Source organism: Sciurus carolinensis, chromosome 4, assembly GCF_902686445.1.
Source record: "Sciurus carolinensis chromosome 4, mSciCar1.2, whole genome shotgun sequence".
Taxonomy (NCBI): domain Eukaryota; kingdom Metazoa; phylum Chordata; class Mammalia; order Rodentia; family Sciuridae; genus Sciurus; species Sciurus carolinensis.
This window is the reverse complement of record NC_062216.1, coordinates 49012859-49031960: the sequence shown is the minus strand read 5'-3', so window position 1 is coordinate 49031960 and position 19102 is coordinate 49012859. Positions and strand designations below refer to the sequence as shown.

The following is a 19102-nucleotide window of genomic DNA, read 5'->3' as shown; positions in this document are numbered from 1 at the left end:
GGGACCCAGGCCCTTTTTGCTCTCTCCACTGGGAAACCAACGCTGTGCGCCTTTGCTGCCTTCCCACCTGGAGTGCCCAGTGCCAGGGGTCCTGGCATCCAAGGTCTGTCCTCAGTTGTGGCCCGGGATTAGGATAAACTCGTGCCTTACGCAAAATTAAAACGGACAGGGTGGGACTGCGCCAAAAAGTCAGTAGTCAGAATAAATACCTTAATGCAACACCTTTTTAAAAAATAATGCCCCACATCCATGATAAACAAAACATTAAATTTTAAATAAGGACAGCATCATTGTAGGTGCCGTATTGAGCCATTTTGTAACAGGAGGCAAAAAGAAAAATCCCTACGGAAAAGCGATGCACCTTACAGCCCCCCAGACCTGGGCTGGGGTGGGGAATTCCGGGTGCGTTGGCGCAGGTCGAAAGCCTCAGAGGTGGAGGCCGCACAAGCCCCAAATGAGTGGATAGGTGGCCTTGGGGGCTAGAGGTGAGACCTCCGGAGAGCGGCTCGGTCCAGAACAAAGACGAAAGGGAAGGACAGCGGGGATGGCTGAGGCGGGCGGGAGGGACCCGGCTGGTTCGGAGGTTCTCGCTGCTTTGACCCGGCTTCCATGCGCAACTGAAATGGAATAGTCGAACCCGTCTCCTCCAGTGCCGTAAGCTAGTCCTGTGATTCTCTCGCTCAGTGATTAATTCTCACTAACAAGGCTTGGCAAGTTGTCGGGCGAATAATTTTTGGCTTCTGTAGGGTTCCCTCCGCGTGCGCGCACAAACCCCCTGCCAAAAGCGGCCTCTGGGAAATTAAATGCATAAGTAAAACGGGGATGGGGATGGGGCTATGCTACGTGACCTGGAAAGAGGGATGCAAATCAACCTGAATCGGTCTCAATAGAGTTTACTAAATCCTTTCAAGTCATTCTTTGCGCGTACATTTTTAAAGGTCTAACTCCGCACCAAATGTGTACCCTAATTGCCATTTCCTGAGAAGAAGTTAGGTTGTGCAAGATGGGGGTAGGGACTTCCCCAAAAGCCGAACATGTGTGCCCCCCACCCCGCAACTAGAGTTAAATAAACATCTTTTAGGAAGCGTGGATAGAAGTGCCGCCCAGTTCTCCATAGGAACAACATTCCGGCAATTAATACCTCCCACTGGATCGTAAAACAACAAACCCCCACACCTCACTACTATTACTGGGCTTGGGGCGGGAGGTCTTTCTCTTTCATCTTCTAAGTTGGAGTTTGCCCACGTTCCTGGGGAAACTATAAAGCTGATTTAATGGCTTAAGAGGAATATCGATCACGCTAATGCTTAAGCCAACATCTGAAGAATTGCATTAAAAAAGACCTGTCGGTCCGAATGCACACGGTAAATATGGGTAGAGAAGGTCCCAGGCCCTGAGGAGTGGGCAGCGGTGCAACTTTCCCCTGTCTACTTCTATGTTGGGGAAAGATCTGAGAGACTATTTCGGGTAGGCCCGGAGGTCAAAAGAGATGAAAACCTCAAACCCGAGCCCGGGCTCTGGTTAAGGCCGGCTTCTCAGCTTGCTATTTTCTTTGCGCCAAACGCCGCGCAGCGGGGTGGAATGGCTGCTCGGCAGCTCGTGTAGGTCAGGAAGCGTGCGGCGGGGGCCTGGGGACTGCTGGCGGACAGCAAGAGGCGCCGGCGCGCTCCATTCACAAAGTCCTGGAGTCGCCGCTCGCCGCGGGTCGGAGGCCGCCTCCCTCTTCCTCTAGGTCTCAGTTTTATGAATGGGCCTGGCAGCGAGCACCAAGCTCCCTGTTTACTCCTTTCTTTGTGACGTCGAGTTCCCGTGACTGGGCGCGAGCAGTCGGTGCTCCATTCACGCGCCGCGGAGGGGGCGGGAGGAGGGGCCGGGGCCTGGGCGGGGAGCTGATGCGGGGGGCGGGCGCCAAGCCGAAAATGGAAATAGGCGGGGCCTCGCTAGGTAGTAATGAATCTCCCCTCCCCCGGGAGAGCGGAGGAGCATTAATAAATCTTTAAGCCTGGGAGGAAACTCTGGCTGGGGCAGTGAGCGGAGCTCTGGCGGCGCGTGGGGAACGGCAGCAACGCGCGGGCGGCAGCCGAACGGCACAACCAGCAAAACACATTAGAGGCAACAAGAGGGAGCCGGTGGTCCTCTCCCGTAAACACACACCCCTCCACCGCCACCCCCTCCTCCGCGCCGCGCGCCCGCTTGCTTTAGTGCCTGAGGCTGCTAGGACTGCTATGTAACCTGGAGGCTTCGGGAGCAAAGGAATCGAGTTAGAGGTTGGCCCGTGGGAGCCTCCGGGGGCCAAGTTTGCGGTCACTTCTGAAGCCTCCCTCTTTTAGCTCTTGTTTGCCCATTCCTGTAGCCTAGCTGGCCCAGGTTACTTTCTTTCGCCTCCTCGCGCTCCCAGCAGCCGCTGTTCCCGGCGACCATGGTGACGATGGAGGAACTGCGGGAGATGGACTGCAGTGTGCTCAAAAGGCTGATGAACCGGGACGAGAACGGCGGCGGCGGCGCGGGCGGCAGCGGCAGCGGCAGCCACGGCGCACTGGGGCTGCTGAGCGGCGGCAAGTGCCTGCTGCTGGACTGCAGACCGTTCCTGGCGCATAGTGCGGGCTATATCCGCGGTTCGGTCAACGTGCGCTGCAACACCATCGTGAGGCGGCGGGCTAAGGGCTCTGTGAGCCTGGAGCAGATCCTGCCCGCCGAGGAGGAGGTGCGCGCCCGCTTGCGCTCCGGCCTCTATTCGGCCGTCATAGTCTACGACGAGCGGAGCCCGCGCGCCGAGAGCCTCCGCGAGGACAGCACCGTGTCCCTGGTAGTGCAAGCACTGCGTCGCAACGCCGAGCGCACAGACATCTGCCTGCTCAAAGGTAAACGCGGGCGCTGGGGCGCGAGCTGGAGAGTAGGTGTAGCGGGGCTTGGCGGCCTGTGCCTTATTGGACGTGGGAAGGAGTATCTGGAGTGATTCTTGGCTGCGGGGATCCCCGTGCGCTCCTTTGTGCATGTTATTGTGCACGGGTTTGCTAGGTTTTTGTGCATATCAGTGCGAATTATAGCTCTAAACCCTCAGGGACCGTGCCCACCCGTTTCCCTGGTCACCTGCGATTTTGCACGCGTCCTAGCGATGCCGCGTTTATTTACACTCACTAACGGTTCTGGCCTAGAGACCGAAGCGACTCTGAGCGGCCCATCTCCGAGCCCCGGAAAGTGCTCCCAAGTATCTCTGTGCGGGAGGGGACAAGATCGGCCTGTTGGGTTGGCGTGCCGAGACCCTGTATTGAGTCTGACTCGGAGGACCCGAGCGATGGGGAAGGAGGTGAAGGAGGGTGAGCGCCGAGGTGGGATTGACTCCGCTGTTTCGACTGAAAGCCAGCTCTTGGTAAACGTACAAACGAAAACTGGGTTGCAGACATTGTGGGGAGAGATCGGCGTCTCGTCTCTTGCTGCCCAACTCCGAGCTCTCCTCGAAGGTGGCCAACTCACCCCGCCTGGGGCTAGACCCAGGCTCCGGGAGCGGGAGCCTAGAGAACTGGGTAACAGGGGACACCAGGCGGAACCGTCCTTCTACCCTCTTGCTTATTCGGTCGACGGCGAATTATGATCTTTTGTTTAGACACCATTCTCGGCTAACGGATGGCGGTGCGTGCCGGATTTAAGTGAACCCTGGAGAAACTCTTGGTGGCGGGACAGAGGGCGATGTCTTGTCAAACATGGAAGTTAGAAACCCCGAAGGAACCGCGTGCTAAGTCACAGGAGAGGCTGTTCGCGATCGCACCTGCCGAGCTCTCGGACTAGGAAGCAGACTGGGCGCGTGGGGTAGGGGCGCCCCCTGCCGCGCTGCGCCCCTTCCTCCGGCTACCGCATTCCGCGCATTCTTTCGCCCTGGTCGGGTCTTAGCTTCCGAACCCGAAAGGCGTTTCAGACCCTTGTCTTCAAAGAGCCGCTCCTTTGCCTGCGGCGCTCTTTGCCCCCTCCTCTTCCTTTCCTCTCGGGCCTTGTCCACTCAAGAGGAAGGGAGATGGGGGCGGAAGCCTCCCTCCCACCCCCTCCAAAAAGCACAACAAAATCCCAGTGCGGACGAGCGGGGTTTGCCCTTGCCAAACAGCGGGGGGCTTTGTTCTCGGCAGTTGTTTCCTGACCATTTGACCTGTCAGCTGCTGGGGAATGCTGCTGTTGACCTGTGGTTGAACTGCTAAGGCGATTTTGCTGATTTTTCTTTGTTTTTCCGAGAGAGCCTCCTTTTGCACCTCCCATGAGCCCTGCCTTTCCCCCCAAGCTCTCAGGAGCGAGTGACAGGAAGAGGGTTGGACCGTAATGGCCTGTTTTGGGCGACTCGCCTGTACTCAGAGCCCCGCGGAAGCGACCGTCCAACGCCCTCAATCAGCCAGGCCCAGCTTGGACCACCATGGTGGGCGCCTGCGCTATTGTTAGGCCTTGCGGGCTGTCCCCTGCCTGGTGCTGGCGTGGGTGGGAAAGAGGAAAGAAATTCCTCAGGGACTCAAGTCCCTTCGGGAGGTGTGGCCAGCCTGGGTGTTGTGCTAGTCGCCAGCCCTGGAGTCCCTCCGGGTTTGGAACCCGAGCGTTCCTCTTGGTTCTTGGGCTTCTAAATCCAGGGCCCGCGAGAACGCCTTAGGGCTGCGGCTGCCTTCAGCCCCACGTGGAGTCAGGGTTTGTTTTGTTTTTCTTCCTGGAAGAAATCCGGAGGGGACCGCCCTGGAACGCTCTGGGACTTTGGCCCTTGGGCTTCCGGGGCACGACTCTTAGGCCCCCGCTCCCGAGGCACATTTTTAAGGTTTACCCTCGGGGCTCGCGTCACCTCCCAGTCTCCTCTCAGACCCACCCCGAGCCAGACCGATTCAGAGAGACTCAGCCTGTATATTCAGGGACGCAGACACTGGTAGAACAGGTGACCTCTGAGCCAAATGGCAGCCTTCTGGTGGGTGGCCAGGATTCCTGGCCAACGGAAGAGAAGCATTTCCTCCGAGGCCTGCACTGCCTTTCGCTGTTTGCCCCGACCTGGCAGGGAGGACCACCCGCAGTCTCATAGGCCACATCCTCCCAGGTGGAAGGTGTCTACGCCTGGGACACTTAGGTTTTTCTCAAGAAACCCCCTTTCCCTCCCACCCCCCGCCACCACCCGTAACCCGAAGTTCTGTCCTTGGAAGCAAGCACCTAAAATTCAAAGGGGAGAGGGAGAATCTTCCCGACTTGTTCTGTAGAGGTGGTAGGACATCTGCGAAGTCAACTGGGCCACATTCTGTTTAGCTTAGCTTATGTCGATATGTGTACTGAACAGAGGCCGAATTAACCCAGTTCATTTTCCTCATCTTTGTCTGCTACAGAAAGACATCCCTAGAGAGGGCAGAAAGGAACTGCCTGCTGTCACACCCCTATGGGAAAGGTGTGGTCTGGGGAGGAAAGCAAGGGCTCCCAGTCTCTAGAGACATAGGGGTTCCATGCAGAGAAGACAACCAGACACAGGAAATGTGACTCTAGGGGAGGGAGCCGTGGTGCAGGGACTTAAGAGGGAATACTGGAAAGCAAAGGGAGAAAAACCCCCTTAGATTATCTTCAATAAACACCTGAGTTGATTAAGGGTTGGTAATTCGTTTCCAACTGGAGTTGTTCATTTTATTTTCCACCTGGGAAACAAAGGCCCTTAAGAATGTGTGTTATTTTGTGTGTGCTGGTGGATGTGGATTGAAAGGGGCAGGACATGGGGCAAGTGGTGCCTGCCATTCTTGGGAAGGGGCAATAAAAACAGCAGGATGTTTTCAGAAGTGATGTCATCCTTCCCAGCCCAAACTATTAATTCTACTAATTGACTGCATTTCATTAAAAGTCCAGTATTTCCTATTTCTGCCACTTTGAAGGGAGATTTGCTACTCACTGCAGAGAATTAATAACTGATTCCGCAAGCAAGAATTCGTAAGGACAGGAATAAACTTTACCAAATGTCAATAAAGCAATACTTATTCTGTACATTTTCTAGTATTGCCCAAGTTTTGCCAAAAAACAATAACCAAAATTCTGTAATATTTTCTTTGCACTAGTGAAAGATTCCCACTGGGATCATTTTATAAAAAGCTTTTACTTTCAATTCTGTATGGCACCGTTAGGGGTAATTTAGAAATTTTAAGTTTTCCTGATTTTATCACAGTACACATATTTGAAACTCCTTTGTTTTCTTCATAAATCCTTGGATTAGAGTTTTGGGTCCCCCTGATAGTTTTAAACTAGAATTTCCTTACCCAATTAGAAATCATTCCTTTCTTCCACAATCCTCAAATAATTAATGACTGTAGTACACAAAATTCAGGTATAAAAATGTTAGTTGACTTTCCTCCTGTCTACAGTTCACCTCTTAACCTTTTGTCAGTTTTTGTCCTGATGCAAAGCTGTCCTGGAACTTTTTTGAGCAATTGGGAGGATAATCTAGATATTTCAGTTACTTTTTTTATTTACTTATCCTTTGGTACCTTGTAGTCCCAGGGCCTGACCATACCTTGAATGGGGGTAGGTTGGGGCTCCACAAGAGTCTTGGCTACTCTGGTGATTATTTTCTATTGTTTCTTTATCCCCATCAGCCTGAGGCATCGCAGGTTTCTTACCTTTTGTGCCCAAAGGGAAAATAGCTTGCTTTTCTGTTTGCAAACATAACAATGCCCCTTACACCCAAGGATTGGGTGTTGACAGTGATAAAATGGTAGGCCTTAAAGATAACCTGCAAACACTATTGACATTCTTACATAATTACAGTGAATAAGCCAAACTCACAACTTTTGTCTTCTCACGGCAGGTTAACAAAAGTAGCTAAAGACAGTGTAATTGTAAATCCAGAGTGCAAACTGGATTCTTAAGACCAATCACAGCTTCTTTGAGCTCTTCCTTGACCTTGTAGGAGGAGTGGACTGTACCTACCAACACACAAAACTGAGGGAGAAAGAAAGTGACCATTTAAGAAGCCAAAGCATTCCTTTAAAAAGTCAGAACATCTGAAACCAGATAGCTGTTTTTCTTACTGGGAGGTAGTTCCAGGCTAACAAAGAGGAAGCATGACAGGAAGGCAAGTTCACTCTCCAACGGAAGCCAGTCTGCTGAATATAGCAGATAGCATGGGAGGCCTTGGAAAGATTGCAGGCAAGATCTAGCCCCCAGCCCAGTGTTAGGGGTCAACCAGTTGGCCCAGAAAGAGTGGTCTCCCTGAGTGTGAAGTCCTACTTATTTTAAAGATTGCTTGGCCTTTACATGGATGCTTACGCTCACATGAAGTTCCCAAAACACATGACCTTCAAAGAACCCGGATTTTTGCTGGGCCAAAGGAAGTCCCTGGACCCTATCTGGGAACAGGTGATATATTCTGAGTATTGGTGGGGGAAAAAGGGGCAGACCCACTAAGATCCACAGCCACAGGTACCACCACAAGACAAGTCTCCCCCATCCCTGGTCCCATTAAGAATCCTGTTATGGTGATATTATCAGCTCTAATTGGCCTGTCCTTTCTAAGTCACTTATTTCCTCCTGCAGGGGCTGTGGAGAATTTGTGGCAAGGGGGTCATTGTGATTGCTAAACTTTCAAAATTGCTTTTCTGTGTGAATGGTGGAAGAATAGGAAGCTGAATTCGAGGCAGTTATTAACTCCTCGAGTAAGTTGGGGCAAAATCATTCCCTTTCTCCTTGACTTTCAAGTTCAAAGATTTAAGAATAGGAAGTATATTCTTAAGTAAGGACATGGGGAAAGCAGGTCAAAATTAGTAAGAAATCTGTTATGAAATTATGCTCAATGGGACATAGGAAAAACAGGTCAAAACTCATTGAAATATCTGTTAGGAAATTTTATTCAGATGCTTGATGCTTTGGAACTGGTAAAACTGACCAGGAAATAAGTAGGTCTTTGACACCTAGAAGTGCGTAACACTGGGACTTAGAGATCATTGTAGTCTGAAATTCTTATATTTTGAGGGTGAGAATATTTAGTATGTAGGAGGGAAGGCCCTTGTTCTCACAGCTGAGATCTGGAATTGGCCCCAAATCTGCTTCCACTTGTTCCTGGTCACCTGCCAGAGGCGCAGGATAGAGCCCAACCCCTTAGTATAAGGGAAATAAGTTTTGGATAAAAATTGATGGTCTAAACCTAGCTCTTACTGAAAGTGCTGTCGCTGTGGTACTTGTACAAATATGGGGATGAGGGGGAAGGACTGAGGGGAAGAAATCTTGGAGCAGTCAGATTTATATCATGATCAAACAAGGATGCATGAACCCCGGAACAAAAGTTCCATGAAATGAGGCACTCTTGAAATGCAATGAACTCTGCTAATTCCTATTCTATCGACCTTTAACAATGCTGGTTGTTTTTCCTTAATGACCCCACCAGACACCCCGCTATAGAGCACAGTCTGGTGAAATGTTGGCAGATTCTTGTTTGGGTCAGTTGTGCTTTCCACATGAAGTCTGTTTGTTACTCATGATGAAGCCAGAGGTAGTGCCCACCAGATGGGCCACCGGGAAAGAGTGAATGGCAGAGATGGCTGAGCAGCAGGGTAGGCTCCTGATGGTGAGAAGTCTTAGAAGTCTGGCTTCAAGGCTGCCTAGCTGAATTCTGGCACTGCCCTTAAGGTAGATGATACCCAGAGGCAACTTACAGGGTCTGGACTGGAGTGGTTTCTTCCATCTTGCCGGTAAGCTCTCACTTGCACTTATCTCTCTGTGCAGCCTGACTCCCTCCTGCAGGCTCCTGGAAGCAACCCGCTGCTCCTCTCCCTCCACAAAGCTGGCAGCAGCTAAGGGGACAAAAACCCCTTACACAGCTACCGCTGTCAGGAGAACCTTCCAGTGCTTCTGTCCCTTGGGCTAATCTGCTTCTTCCCTTAGTTTCTCTTTGCTTGTTCTTTCAAATTCCCCAGAGAAAACTGACTTTTCACTTACCATTTTTCTCCTCAGCTCTAATGCTATGTTTTCCAGGCAGTTGCTGTTTCTCTGTCCTGTTAACAATCTGCCTGGAGGGAATGAGACCTGGTCTGGCCTCTCCTCCACCTTTGGGGCCCCTGGTCCTGCTCATTCAGCTGCCTGTGCTCCCTGCCTCCCACTCTTGTGACCAGCAGTTGGCTTGGGGTCCCTCCAAGAGTGTTCTGCTGAGCCAGCCTAATTGATTGAGCCCGGGAGGTAGTAGCGGATGCTCAGGGCCTGGAAGGGAAAGTGGAGTTCAGGAAGTGTGGTACCTGCCCTTCCTCTGTCTACCAGGTCTCAAGACTGCCCAGGACATATCAGTAAAGCCCAGGAAAGAGGACTGTCAAAAGTCTGGAAAGTTGCCAGCATGACAAACCCTTTACCCTTTGCTTCTTTTTGGCCTTTGAGGATTCTTGTTGACGGAGTCCCTCAGCTTAGATGCCAAGAAAGGAAACCTTTATTATGTATCTGCCCAATGCCGGGTGCAGAGCACCGACTGTTTGAAGAATCAGTCTTTCAGGGACTCTGTGTGCAAGGAAATGATTAATCACCTTTTACAGGGACGGTGGGAAGGAGGCTCAGGGAGGTTAGACACAGGCTGCATAGCCAAGGATTGACAGGGTTGAGGTTCATCCTGACTGCAGAGCCTCTGCCTTTTCCAGAATGTAGCCTGGTCAGGTCCTGTAACCTCCGCAATGGAAGAGCATTCTCTCAGCAGCTCCAAGGTGCCCTGAGAGCTGCTCCTGCTCTGTGACCTTGGACCCTGCTCTGGCCATACAGAGCCCACCATTGGGCTCTTTTAGGCGGGGCAGACTGTCGGCTTTCTAGGTGGGGAGTGTTGTCGGTACCACTTGCAATCTTGCGTTTCTGTTCTAAAAATGTGATACCTCAAATTATGTAATAGACCCAAAGATCATTTTGTTTGAAATGTTTCAAATATTGTAGAAGTACACAGAGTGGCAAATGACAGCTATTGATACACATGTCCCCTGCGTGTGGATGGAAGCCTCTGGGCAGAGGCCCACTTTGCCAGTTCTTTCCCCATTCTCTATTCCCTGCTCCTTGGGCAGCAATGTTGGCAGTCTTTTAAGGGAAAGGGGACAAATGGGGATTCTAATGGAAGGGAGTGGGTGCTCCCGAGATGAGATGGCCACCGAGGCCATCAGCACATACGAAGCTGGTAGGACTGCCCTGGCCAGCAGGTTTTCCATGCAGGGAGTTTGGTCACCATGACTCAGCAGGAAGGAGGGCCTGTGACCAGAGACCTATCCATTTATATCCTGAGGGAGGGAGTGGAGGGGAAGAGGAGCCTCTGGTCAGAGAGGAAAAGTGGATGCCCTGTTTCTGTGAGCCTTATGATGTGGCAAAGAATCATTTTCCTCCTTCTGAAGCAGTGAGGTTGGGATGAGGGGCAAATGCTAGACTAACTGTCACATGTCTGCTCACTGGAAGATGAATGTGGATGGCCGGAGGGAACAGCGCCCTGTATCACAAAGACTGAAGAGCGCTGGCTTCAGTGGGACCACCAGATAACTTACCCATTTGGGTCAGTTGACTGGTTCTGTTATGTTAGTGAGGGCCTTTGTTTCTCAACAGGCGGGCCCTACTGAATCAATATAATTTGTCGTCCTACAGAAATGGCAAAATAAAAATAAATTCAGGGTCAGACATTAACAGCAGATGGGAAGTTGCCCACCAGCAAAGTCCCAGAGATCATAAGAAAGTCAGACATGCCAGCTTGAGGGTCTTCTCAGAGTGCTTCCCCACCCACCTCTGCCCCTTGGGTGCCCAACTGGGGTAGCACCCCACTGTTTAATTGGCCCTTTAGGTTTTTATTTCAAAGACGACCTCCCCTAAAGATGATCCGTACATAGCCCTTCCTGGGCCTACTAACTCAGGAAATCCTCCCCTGCCCCCAAAGCTGTATGGTGGCAATCTGATTTCTTAAGACTGGTGACCTTTCCTCTCCTTTGTGGTTCCTTGTGGATAGAGCAATGGTTCATGAGGCTGTGCAACTGGCATCTGCTCCATTTCTGAGACCCAGAAGGACTGCTGCCACGGTAATTTTCCCCCCTTCTTTTCCCATATTGGAGAACTCCTCCAAAGGAAGGGCTGGAGCCAGGGGACAACAGGCATCTTTATATGTCCAGGGGCACAGCTGCAGGCTGTTCCATCTCCCATGCTTTTTCACCCTGGGAATGGAGAGTCCCTTCTGCATATCCCCTGCACATCTTCCTTGGAGTGTCTTCATGTCAAACTGAAGTCTTGTTTTTGGAGGTTTCCGGAAGTCCCCAGCATCCTTGCAGCCTTGTTGCAGTCCTGGCCTGACTAGGACTCTGCTTCTCTGGAAAATTCTCAGTTCTTATCTCTAGGTCAACAGCGCCACCCAGTGGAATCTATAAGAACTAACCAACACCCTATTCTAACTGTGCTCCTTAGCCTGGATTCAAGTTCTTTCTGGTGTTATGCTGACTAGGTGACCCCATTAACCTGAACTTCTTCCTCTTTCACAGGTGGCTATGAGAGGTTTTCCTCTGAATACCCGGAATTCTGTTCCAAAACCAAGGCCCTGGCAGCCATCCCACCTCCTGTGCCCCCCAGTGCCACGGAGTCCTTGGACCTGGGCTGCAGCTCCTGTGGGACCCCTCTGCATGACCAGGTAGACCTAAGTCACAGAACTGGGGAGTGAGGGGCTGAGCGGTGCAAGAACACAAGCAGGGGGCTTCTTTTCAGGGTTTTGGGGGCGGGTTTAGGCTTTAATTGCAATGCCTCAATTTCAGGAGAATGTGGGGAACCTTAGGTATTGGGGTGGGATGTTAGGTAGGGTCCATTTATTCCTCGGAATTCTTCCCCTTCCCTCTCTTATTACCCTCACTTAAGAAAAATTGGCTTAGCCTGCAGAGTTATGAGGGGACAAAGGAGGAGGCCCACTAGAATCTTCAATAGGGGGAACTGAGAGAACATCCTTCTCAGAAAGAGCAGCCATGGACTGGATCCCTGATCCCCTGCAACAGTTGGGCTGTTCTCTCTGCCCATATTGGCCAGTTGTAAATGCCAGCAGACATAAAGGGGTAACCACCCTCTTCTAAGACACAAGGTTGAGCGACTGCATTGGTTCCAAGCACACCACCCCCTCCAGCCCTTCCAGTTAGATGGAAAACGAGTGAAGTTATTGGGTCCCTATCAGTCTGCCCTAGGTTCAATCCTGTACTGCCTAATTCTGCCATGACCCCTCCTTTTGTCTGTGAGACCAAGATGGCATCTGTCTCTGATGTGCTAAGTGAAGATAGGTCCAGTCAAGTAAGTCCCTAAACCACACAACAGATAGCTGGATGATTGGCAGGTGGGAACTCCTAATGTTGCAGCTGGAATAGCAAAGCCAGTGTGGTGCCTGCTACCCCCATTATCTTGGGGAGGTGGGCTGCTTAAGCTAATGGGGAGCCCATAAGGCTGGGCCTGTCCTGGCTCCCCTGCCTACCAGCAGAGTGAGAGGCTGTCAAAGTCCTGCTGAGCCCTACCCCCACTCAGAGCCCCAAGAGGACAAGGCAGAAGCAGAAAGGCTGTGTCTAGCAGGCATTCTCCCCAGGCCTAGAAAGCCCTCCTTGGACTGGTTTGGGCACTGCAGTCCTTTCCTGGTTGCCTTACACTCACGTTGTTTGGGTGCCTTTGTGCCCCTTTCTGGTGCAGGGGGGTCCTGTGGAGATCCTTCCATTCCTCTACCTCGGCAGTGCCTACCATGCTGCCCGGAGAGACATGCTGGACGCCCTGGGGATCACAGCCCTGTTGAATGTCTCCTCGGACTGCCCAAACCACTTTGAAGGACATTACCAGTACAAGTGCATCCCAGTGGAGGATAACCACAAGGCCGACATCGGCTCCTGGTTCATGGAAGCCATCGAGTACATTGGTAGGTGGACCCAGCCCTGGGGTACTGGGTCTCAGAACCCAGCGGGGAACATGAGAGGAAGCCACTGGGAATTTGTGTATTGTGGGTGGGACTTAGCAGGCTGGGTATCAGAATATGCTCATTTCCCCTCCTCCCAGCAGGAAGGCCATTCCACCATTGGGTGTTGGGGACAGGGATGGAAAGACCAATTCCTTTACCCATGCTTGGAACCTTCTTGCATGGCTCCAGTTGTATAGGTAGTTATGACATTTTTCATGGGAAAGAAGACAAGGAGAATTGGGTCATTGTTTTTTGTTTCTGCAAATGAAAAATCCTTGAATGTGTGGAGGGATCTAACTGGCTTTATCATGCAAGTTTGCCAAGTGTAGTTGCTTTTTGATTTTCTCAAAAATACCGTAGAACAGGTGGAATTCTAGAGTTTTCCACCCCTTCCCCAGCCTAGCACCTCTACCCCCACAGCCTGGCTTATGTCCCGTGCACCAGCCACTTGGAAGAATGAGGTCTGCCGACCGCCCTAATCCGTCCCGGTCTCTGCCCCAGATGCAGTGAAGGACTGCCGCGGTCGGGTGCTGGTGCACTGCCAGGCGGGCATCTCGCGCTCTGCCACCATCTGCCTGGCTTACCTGATGATGAAGAAGCGAGTGAGACTGGAGGAGGCCTTTGAGTTCGTCAAGCAGCGCCGAAGCATCATCTCGCCCAACTTCAGCTTCATGGGGCAGCTGCTGCAGTTCGAGTCCCAGGTGCTGGCCACATCGTGCGCCGCGGAGGCTGCCAGCCCCTCCGGCCCGCTGCGGGAGCGGGGCAAGGCCACCCCCACCCCCACCTCACAGTTCGTCTTCAGTTTCCCTGTCTCCGTGGGTGTGCACTCGGCCCCCAGCAGCCTGCCGTACCTGCACAGCCCCATCACTACCTCCCCCAGCTGTTAGAGCCAGTCTCCCAACCCCTAAAACCAGGGTGGGCTCCCAGCAAGGGTTGGGAGAGCCACGAGTGGGCAGCAAGTAGGGACTGACCAGCTGGGGGTAGGTGACCACGCTCGTCCCCATCCATTTCTTTTTGGCCAACCATGGGGCCAGCTAGAATGGCAATAAGGACTTTGAATACACATTAAAAGCAAACAAACAAAACACTCCAACTTAGAGCAATAACGGCTGTTGTGGCAGCCAGGGAAGACCTAGGTTTGGTTTATGTGTCAGTTTTACTTTTCAGGTAGAAATTTCTTACCTCATTTTTTTAATCAATAAGGCTTGAAGTTATGAAACCCACAGATCCTGGCAAATGTGCCCATCCAGTTTTATTAAGTGGGGGAGGGAGGGGGGAGGGATAAGAAAACAAGTTTGCCAGAAGTGCCTGGTTCTGTGTGCTTGTCCTTTGTTGTCGTCACAGGAATTTTGCTTTTTAAAAGAAATCTCCTAGGACGTGGTTTTCTTTTCTAATTATTCACCAATAGGTGAATAATTGTGCTTAATAATAAATAAAAGTATTTATTAAGAATTTCCTCAGAGTATGTATGTACAAGGAGTCCAGTGACAGTGGATTTTGAATATATTTATGTTGATCTCAAACAGCAGAGCACCGTAGCATGCAAATGTCCCAGCGGCCAGGAGGTGGACGGTGGGCGTGTGCAAGTCAGTTGATGATCTTGAATTTGTTGCCACTGAGAAACAGGCAGGATGGGGTGGGAGGGGAAAGAAAGGGAAGGGACTACTTTTTAGTTACTTTTGCTGCTGGTTCCTGGGCACATAGACCACAACCATACAACCTTTCTCTCCAGTTTGGTGTTTGGAGCAATTTTCTCATAGGCCTATCTAGGACTTGCCTATTGTCTATGATACAGGCCCTGTTACATAATTTGCTCCTGGAAAATTGGGTACCATTCAGATTTTTCTTCAGCTAATCATTTATCAAGGCCATGGGGGAAAAGATTACTAGAGGTATACCTGAAATGAATCCTTTGGTAAGTTGAAGGACCATCATCTCTCTTTTGCATAAACTGTAGTTTTTAACTGTAGGGAGTTTACTTGAAGTATACCAATATTCTTCCATCATTAAATTCCCGTTAGAATAATATTTTCCAAGGCCCTCTTTTGAATTCAAAAGGGATGCCACAGTTCAGGTCTCCTTGAAGTCTGGAGTGGCAGGAGCACTCTGGGGAGGTGGAGTGGGGCAGACTCCTTGCCTGCTGCTGGCCTGGCGGCTGCGAAGTACATCAGGGCAGCCACGTTGAATCCTGACTTGGACTGATGCCATTTTAAGGGGCCTTTCCAAATGGAGGAATGGCTTTGGAGGGAGAAGGAATATTTCTGTGGGACGGGTGGGAGGGGGGAGGGAGGAGAGAAAAAGTTACATGTACTTTCATTTGTAGTGTTGTGGAACAGTGTTGTTACGGAGTGCCAGACTATAGGTCATTGCAAACTTGTCTAGAAATGAGAGCATTTTTAAAAGCCCTTTGAGAGTCTAGATCTCAATGAACATTCTTGCTCACCCATAAATAACTTCAAGCCTCAATGTCACCATCACGTCGGAATGCTTTTTCTCACTCAGCACCGCAGACAGGCCCAGGTTCACTACGTTTCCTTCCGTGCACTGTGAACCTCTGTTGGCATCACTCATCCTGTCTGCCTGTCTCAAAGCCCTACCTTTGGGTGAGGTTTCCTGTTTTTAGAAAAGCCAGAGGTGCCCTGCTTCCCTGGGAGTTGCTTGGCTGAACAGTTAGTTGATAGGTATGAAGGGGCTGGGGTTTCTGGGTAGTGGCCTCATCTAATGTACAGTTAGACATTCCCACTTTTTCCTGGATTCCTGGAAGTCACTTCATGGTTGGTGGAAAATGCAGTCTCAGCCAAAAAGGGCATGGTCTCTAAATGCTGAGGGGCTGCTGGGGGATCAAGGGAGGGCAGATAGCCTGAAGAACAGATTCACTTTTCATACAGCGAGTGTATATTTGCCAAATCTGTCCTGCTTCCCCAGACTGGATCCCAATCACACGGACAGTGGGAACTCAGAACTAGCTCCAGATGTCTTTCTCCTGTTTCCCAATTCAAGTTTTCATCACAATGATAAACCACTATTTATAAAGTCATTTTCTTTGTACTTGATAATGGCATGAGTCCCAAACACAGAAATAAAATAGAACATTGGCATGATTGAAAAAGGGGACATTTTTTATTGTTGTTCTCCCACCAGAAGCCTCTGATGACTTGGAACAGCTCTAATGAAAATGCTACCGCAGGGTCAGTCCAAATGGTCAGTGAGTTTCAATAGGCAGCTGTCTCTCCCATGAAGTGACTTCTGGTGATGGGGAATTTCTGTAATGGCCAGAAAGCATGGTCATTCTCACAGACTACCAGTTTGCTATTGGCCATACAAGGCAGGCTCATAAGGAAAGCTGCTGATTCTTCAGGGGATCTTGTCTGACCTTTGGGTGTTTGGAGGAGCCCTGAAGGATATGGATTGGTCTTTCCACAGGGCAGTATTAGGCAGAAGCACTGTGAGCAGGTGGGTGGTAGCGCCCTACTTCAGGAATTCCTTCCTGAGGCCAGCCATTGTGCTCAGGTGCTGTTTTCAATAAAGTTGGAAAGCTAAGAAAAAAATCTAAAAGTCCTCTTGGGAAGGTGGAGGGAGGGAAGTAGGATGGCTGACTTTTAAATATAAGGGGAAGAGGCTGGAGGCTGGGAGGTGGCCGTGAAGCTGTACTAGTGAAGCAGTGGTTCATCTTGGCTGCCCATTAGAAACACCTGGGAGCCCTCAAAATCCTGATGCCCAGGTTACTCTAGACCAAGTAAACCAGAATTTCTGTGGGTGGGGCCTAGGCATCAGTAGGCTTCAAAGTTGCCCAGGTGCTTTTCATGTGCTGCCAAGTTAGGGAGACCACCTTGCTTCCTAGAGGGCAGAGTGCTGCTTCAGGTGAGGCTTGCCAACCTAGAGCTGGCTTGTCCCACAGAACCACAGCCAGGGGTTTGTCATTGGCTCAGTATAGTCTCTGCCAGTCCCAGTCCAGCTGAAGGATGAGATGGTTTCTTGGGGGTGTTCCTGAAAGAGGCACCTTTTTATGTTCCTCCAAAGCCAGTTGATCTGGGGAGTGCAGTTAGTAGACACAATACAGTGGGTGTTGTTTCTCCTTGGAACTTTCTTGTCTATCAAGAAAAATGGAGGGCGTCTTCTTTGAAGCAGTACCTTTTCCTCCAGTACCCTGTTCTTAGAGTTTGAGTCATACAAGAAGAGACTTCTTAAAGGACAGCAATGCAATACTTGTAACTTGTGTAAATAGCTCCATCTTTCAGAGTGATGTCATTTCTACATTTGATATGCCTGTATTTCTGTAGGATGTATATAGTTTAGGGGATTTTTTTGGTTTGGTTTTGTTTTTTTAGAAAAGTAAACATGTCTGTTTTATTTATTGCTTGAAAAAAAATCATTTGAAGAAAAATAAATACATTTTCAACCACCTCTGCCTTGGTTTAATGTTTCCCTGAAAACCATGCTGCTAGTGGAAGGGGAGGAATCCTGGGACCTTGAAGAATCCTGCCCGCTTAGTAGCATCTGCACTTGAGACTGGCTGGTGAGCACATTTCCCTCTCCTGAACACAATTCAAGGCAGGTGAGAGGAGAAAGCTGATATTAAAGTCTAACAATCTGGTTTCTCCAGTAGTGGAGAGAGGGAAGAACTGAATGGTAAGGGACAGAAGTGTGCTTCATCCAAGAATCCACTGTGTGCCAAGCACAGCATATGAAGGATGGCTCCTTGGGTCAGTCTCAGCCAGCCTGAGCAGAGTGACTGGGGCTGATAGCACAAGGAGGTCCAGCCTAAAGATTCTGTTAAGCTGGCCATCTGATGTGGCTCACTCACATGACTGGCAGTCAGTGTTGGCAGTCAGTGGACAGGTCAGTTGTGACTGATGACTTGAGCACCTATCTGTGCCCCCTCCTGCCTGGGGTAGTAGGGAGGTTTCTTAGGGGACAGATTGAATGAGAGTGTTCCAGCAGACAAAGTGGTAGCTACCTCTATTTTATGACTTCATTTCAGAAGTCACAGCATGTTTCTTATGTTCTACATAGGTTAAAAAGTTCTAAGCCTGCTCTGATTCAAATAAAGGGAAACAGACCTGTCCCTTGTTGGAAAGAAAGCCAAAACATGTTTGTAGCCATTTTCACACCATCAATGATCTAGAAAATCTAAATGTGCAAGTGTCACCCTTCATATAGACATATCCGTCATCTGAGATTGCATCCAAGAACTAAAATTTTGAATGTGGTTTTGGCACCCTGGGGTGTGTTAGATTAGGTCTTTCAAAGTTCCCAGATGGATTTGGGTGCACTCTACATGTTGACACTAAGGATCTTGCTTCATTTCTTCCTGTAACCCAACAAAAGTACATCAAATTGAGGGCAGCAGCAGGATTCAGGTCTAACTTTGTATTAGAGGGGATCACATATGGTGGCCACACTGCTACTGAGTCTTCCTGCTTCCATGACAGACACTACTAATCAACTATTGGTAATATTTCCTGTGGATGCTCAGATATTCACTGAAGCTCAACAGAGAATTCCAGGCAGCCACTATCACTTCCCTGGAGTAAGTCCACAAGATAATCCTAATCTACATCCCTAATAAGATTTGGGTCCCAGTACAAACTCTTTTATAGATGAGGGCAGTGAGGCACAGGAGGATTAACTGGTCGAGATCACAAGTGCTTGGTGGAGCCAGGGTTTGAATCACAGCTCCCAGCAATCATGCATACTGTTGCTTATTGTGTACCTGCTTTATCTGTCCAGAAACATTACCGGACAAATCTATTCCTAGATAAAGAAATGTAGAAGGGCTGCAAAAGCAGTGTAAGGAGGAACTGGAGGCAAGAAGGGTTCAAAGTACATACTAGTTTCAGACCCCCTACTCCTGCAGAGCTCACCTCAAGTCTCTCTTATGCATCCTTCTATCTGTATCCACTCTAGGTATCTTTCTTTTGTATGGTGACAGACACCAACCAAGTGCAGGACATGAAGAGCAAACAGCTAGAAAAATGTGTATTGGAATCCTCCATCACTAATACAGGGGAGCTATTCAGGGTCTCTGGGTAAGATAGACACATCTCCTTGAGCCCCTGCTAAAATTTGGTTCTTTGAAGAGATGGACCTGGTTCTACAAAGGTGGGGAGTTTCATATTGAAATATTCATTCTGAAAGTGTTAAAAATGAGCACCTTATATCAAATGGGCATTTATCAGAATGGACTTTTTTTTTTTTTTTTTTAATAAGAACAGAGTT

At 49.9% G+C, this 19102-nt stretch overlaps 1 protein-coding gene across 1 annotated transcript; it reads left to right on the top strand.

Annotated features, from left to right (window-relative positions):
- The first annotated feature begins 2013 nt into the window (after positions 1–2013).
- On the top strand, positions 2014–17275 carry Dusp4 (dual specificity phosphatase 4). The gene is made up of 4 exons (XM_047551655.1): positions 2014–2861; positions 11451–11596; positions 12625–12844; positions 13385–17275. The coding sequence occupies exons 1-4, from the start codon at positions 2420–2422 to the stop codon at positions 13768–13770; spliced, it is 1194 nt and encodes a 397-aa protein (XP_047407611.1). The 5' UTR covers positions 2014–2419; the 3' UTR covers positions 13771–17275.
- Positions 17276–19102: the final 1827 nt, after the last annotated feature.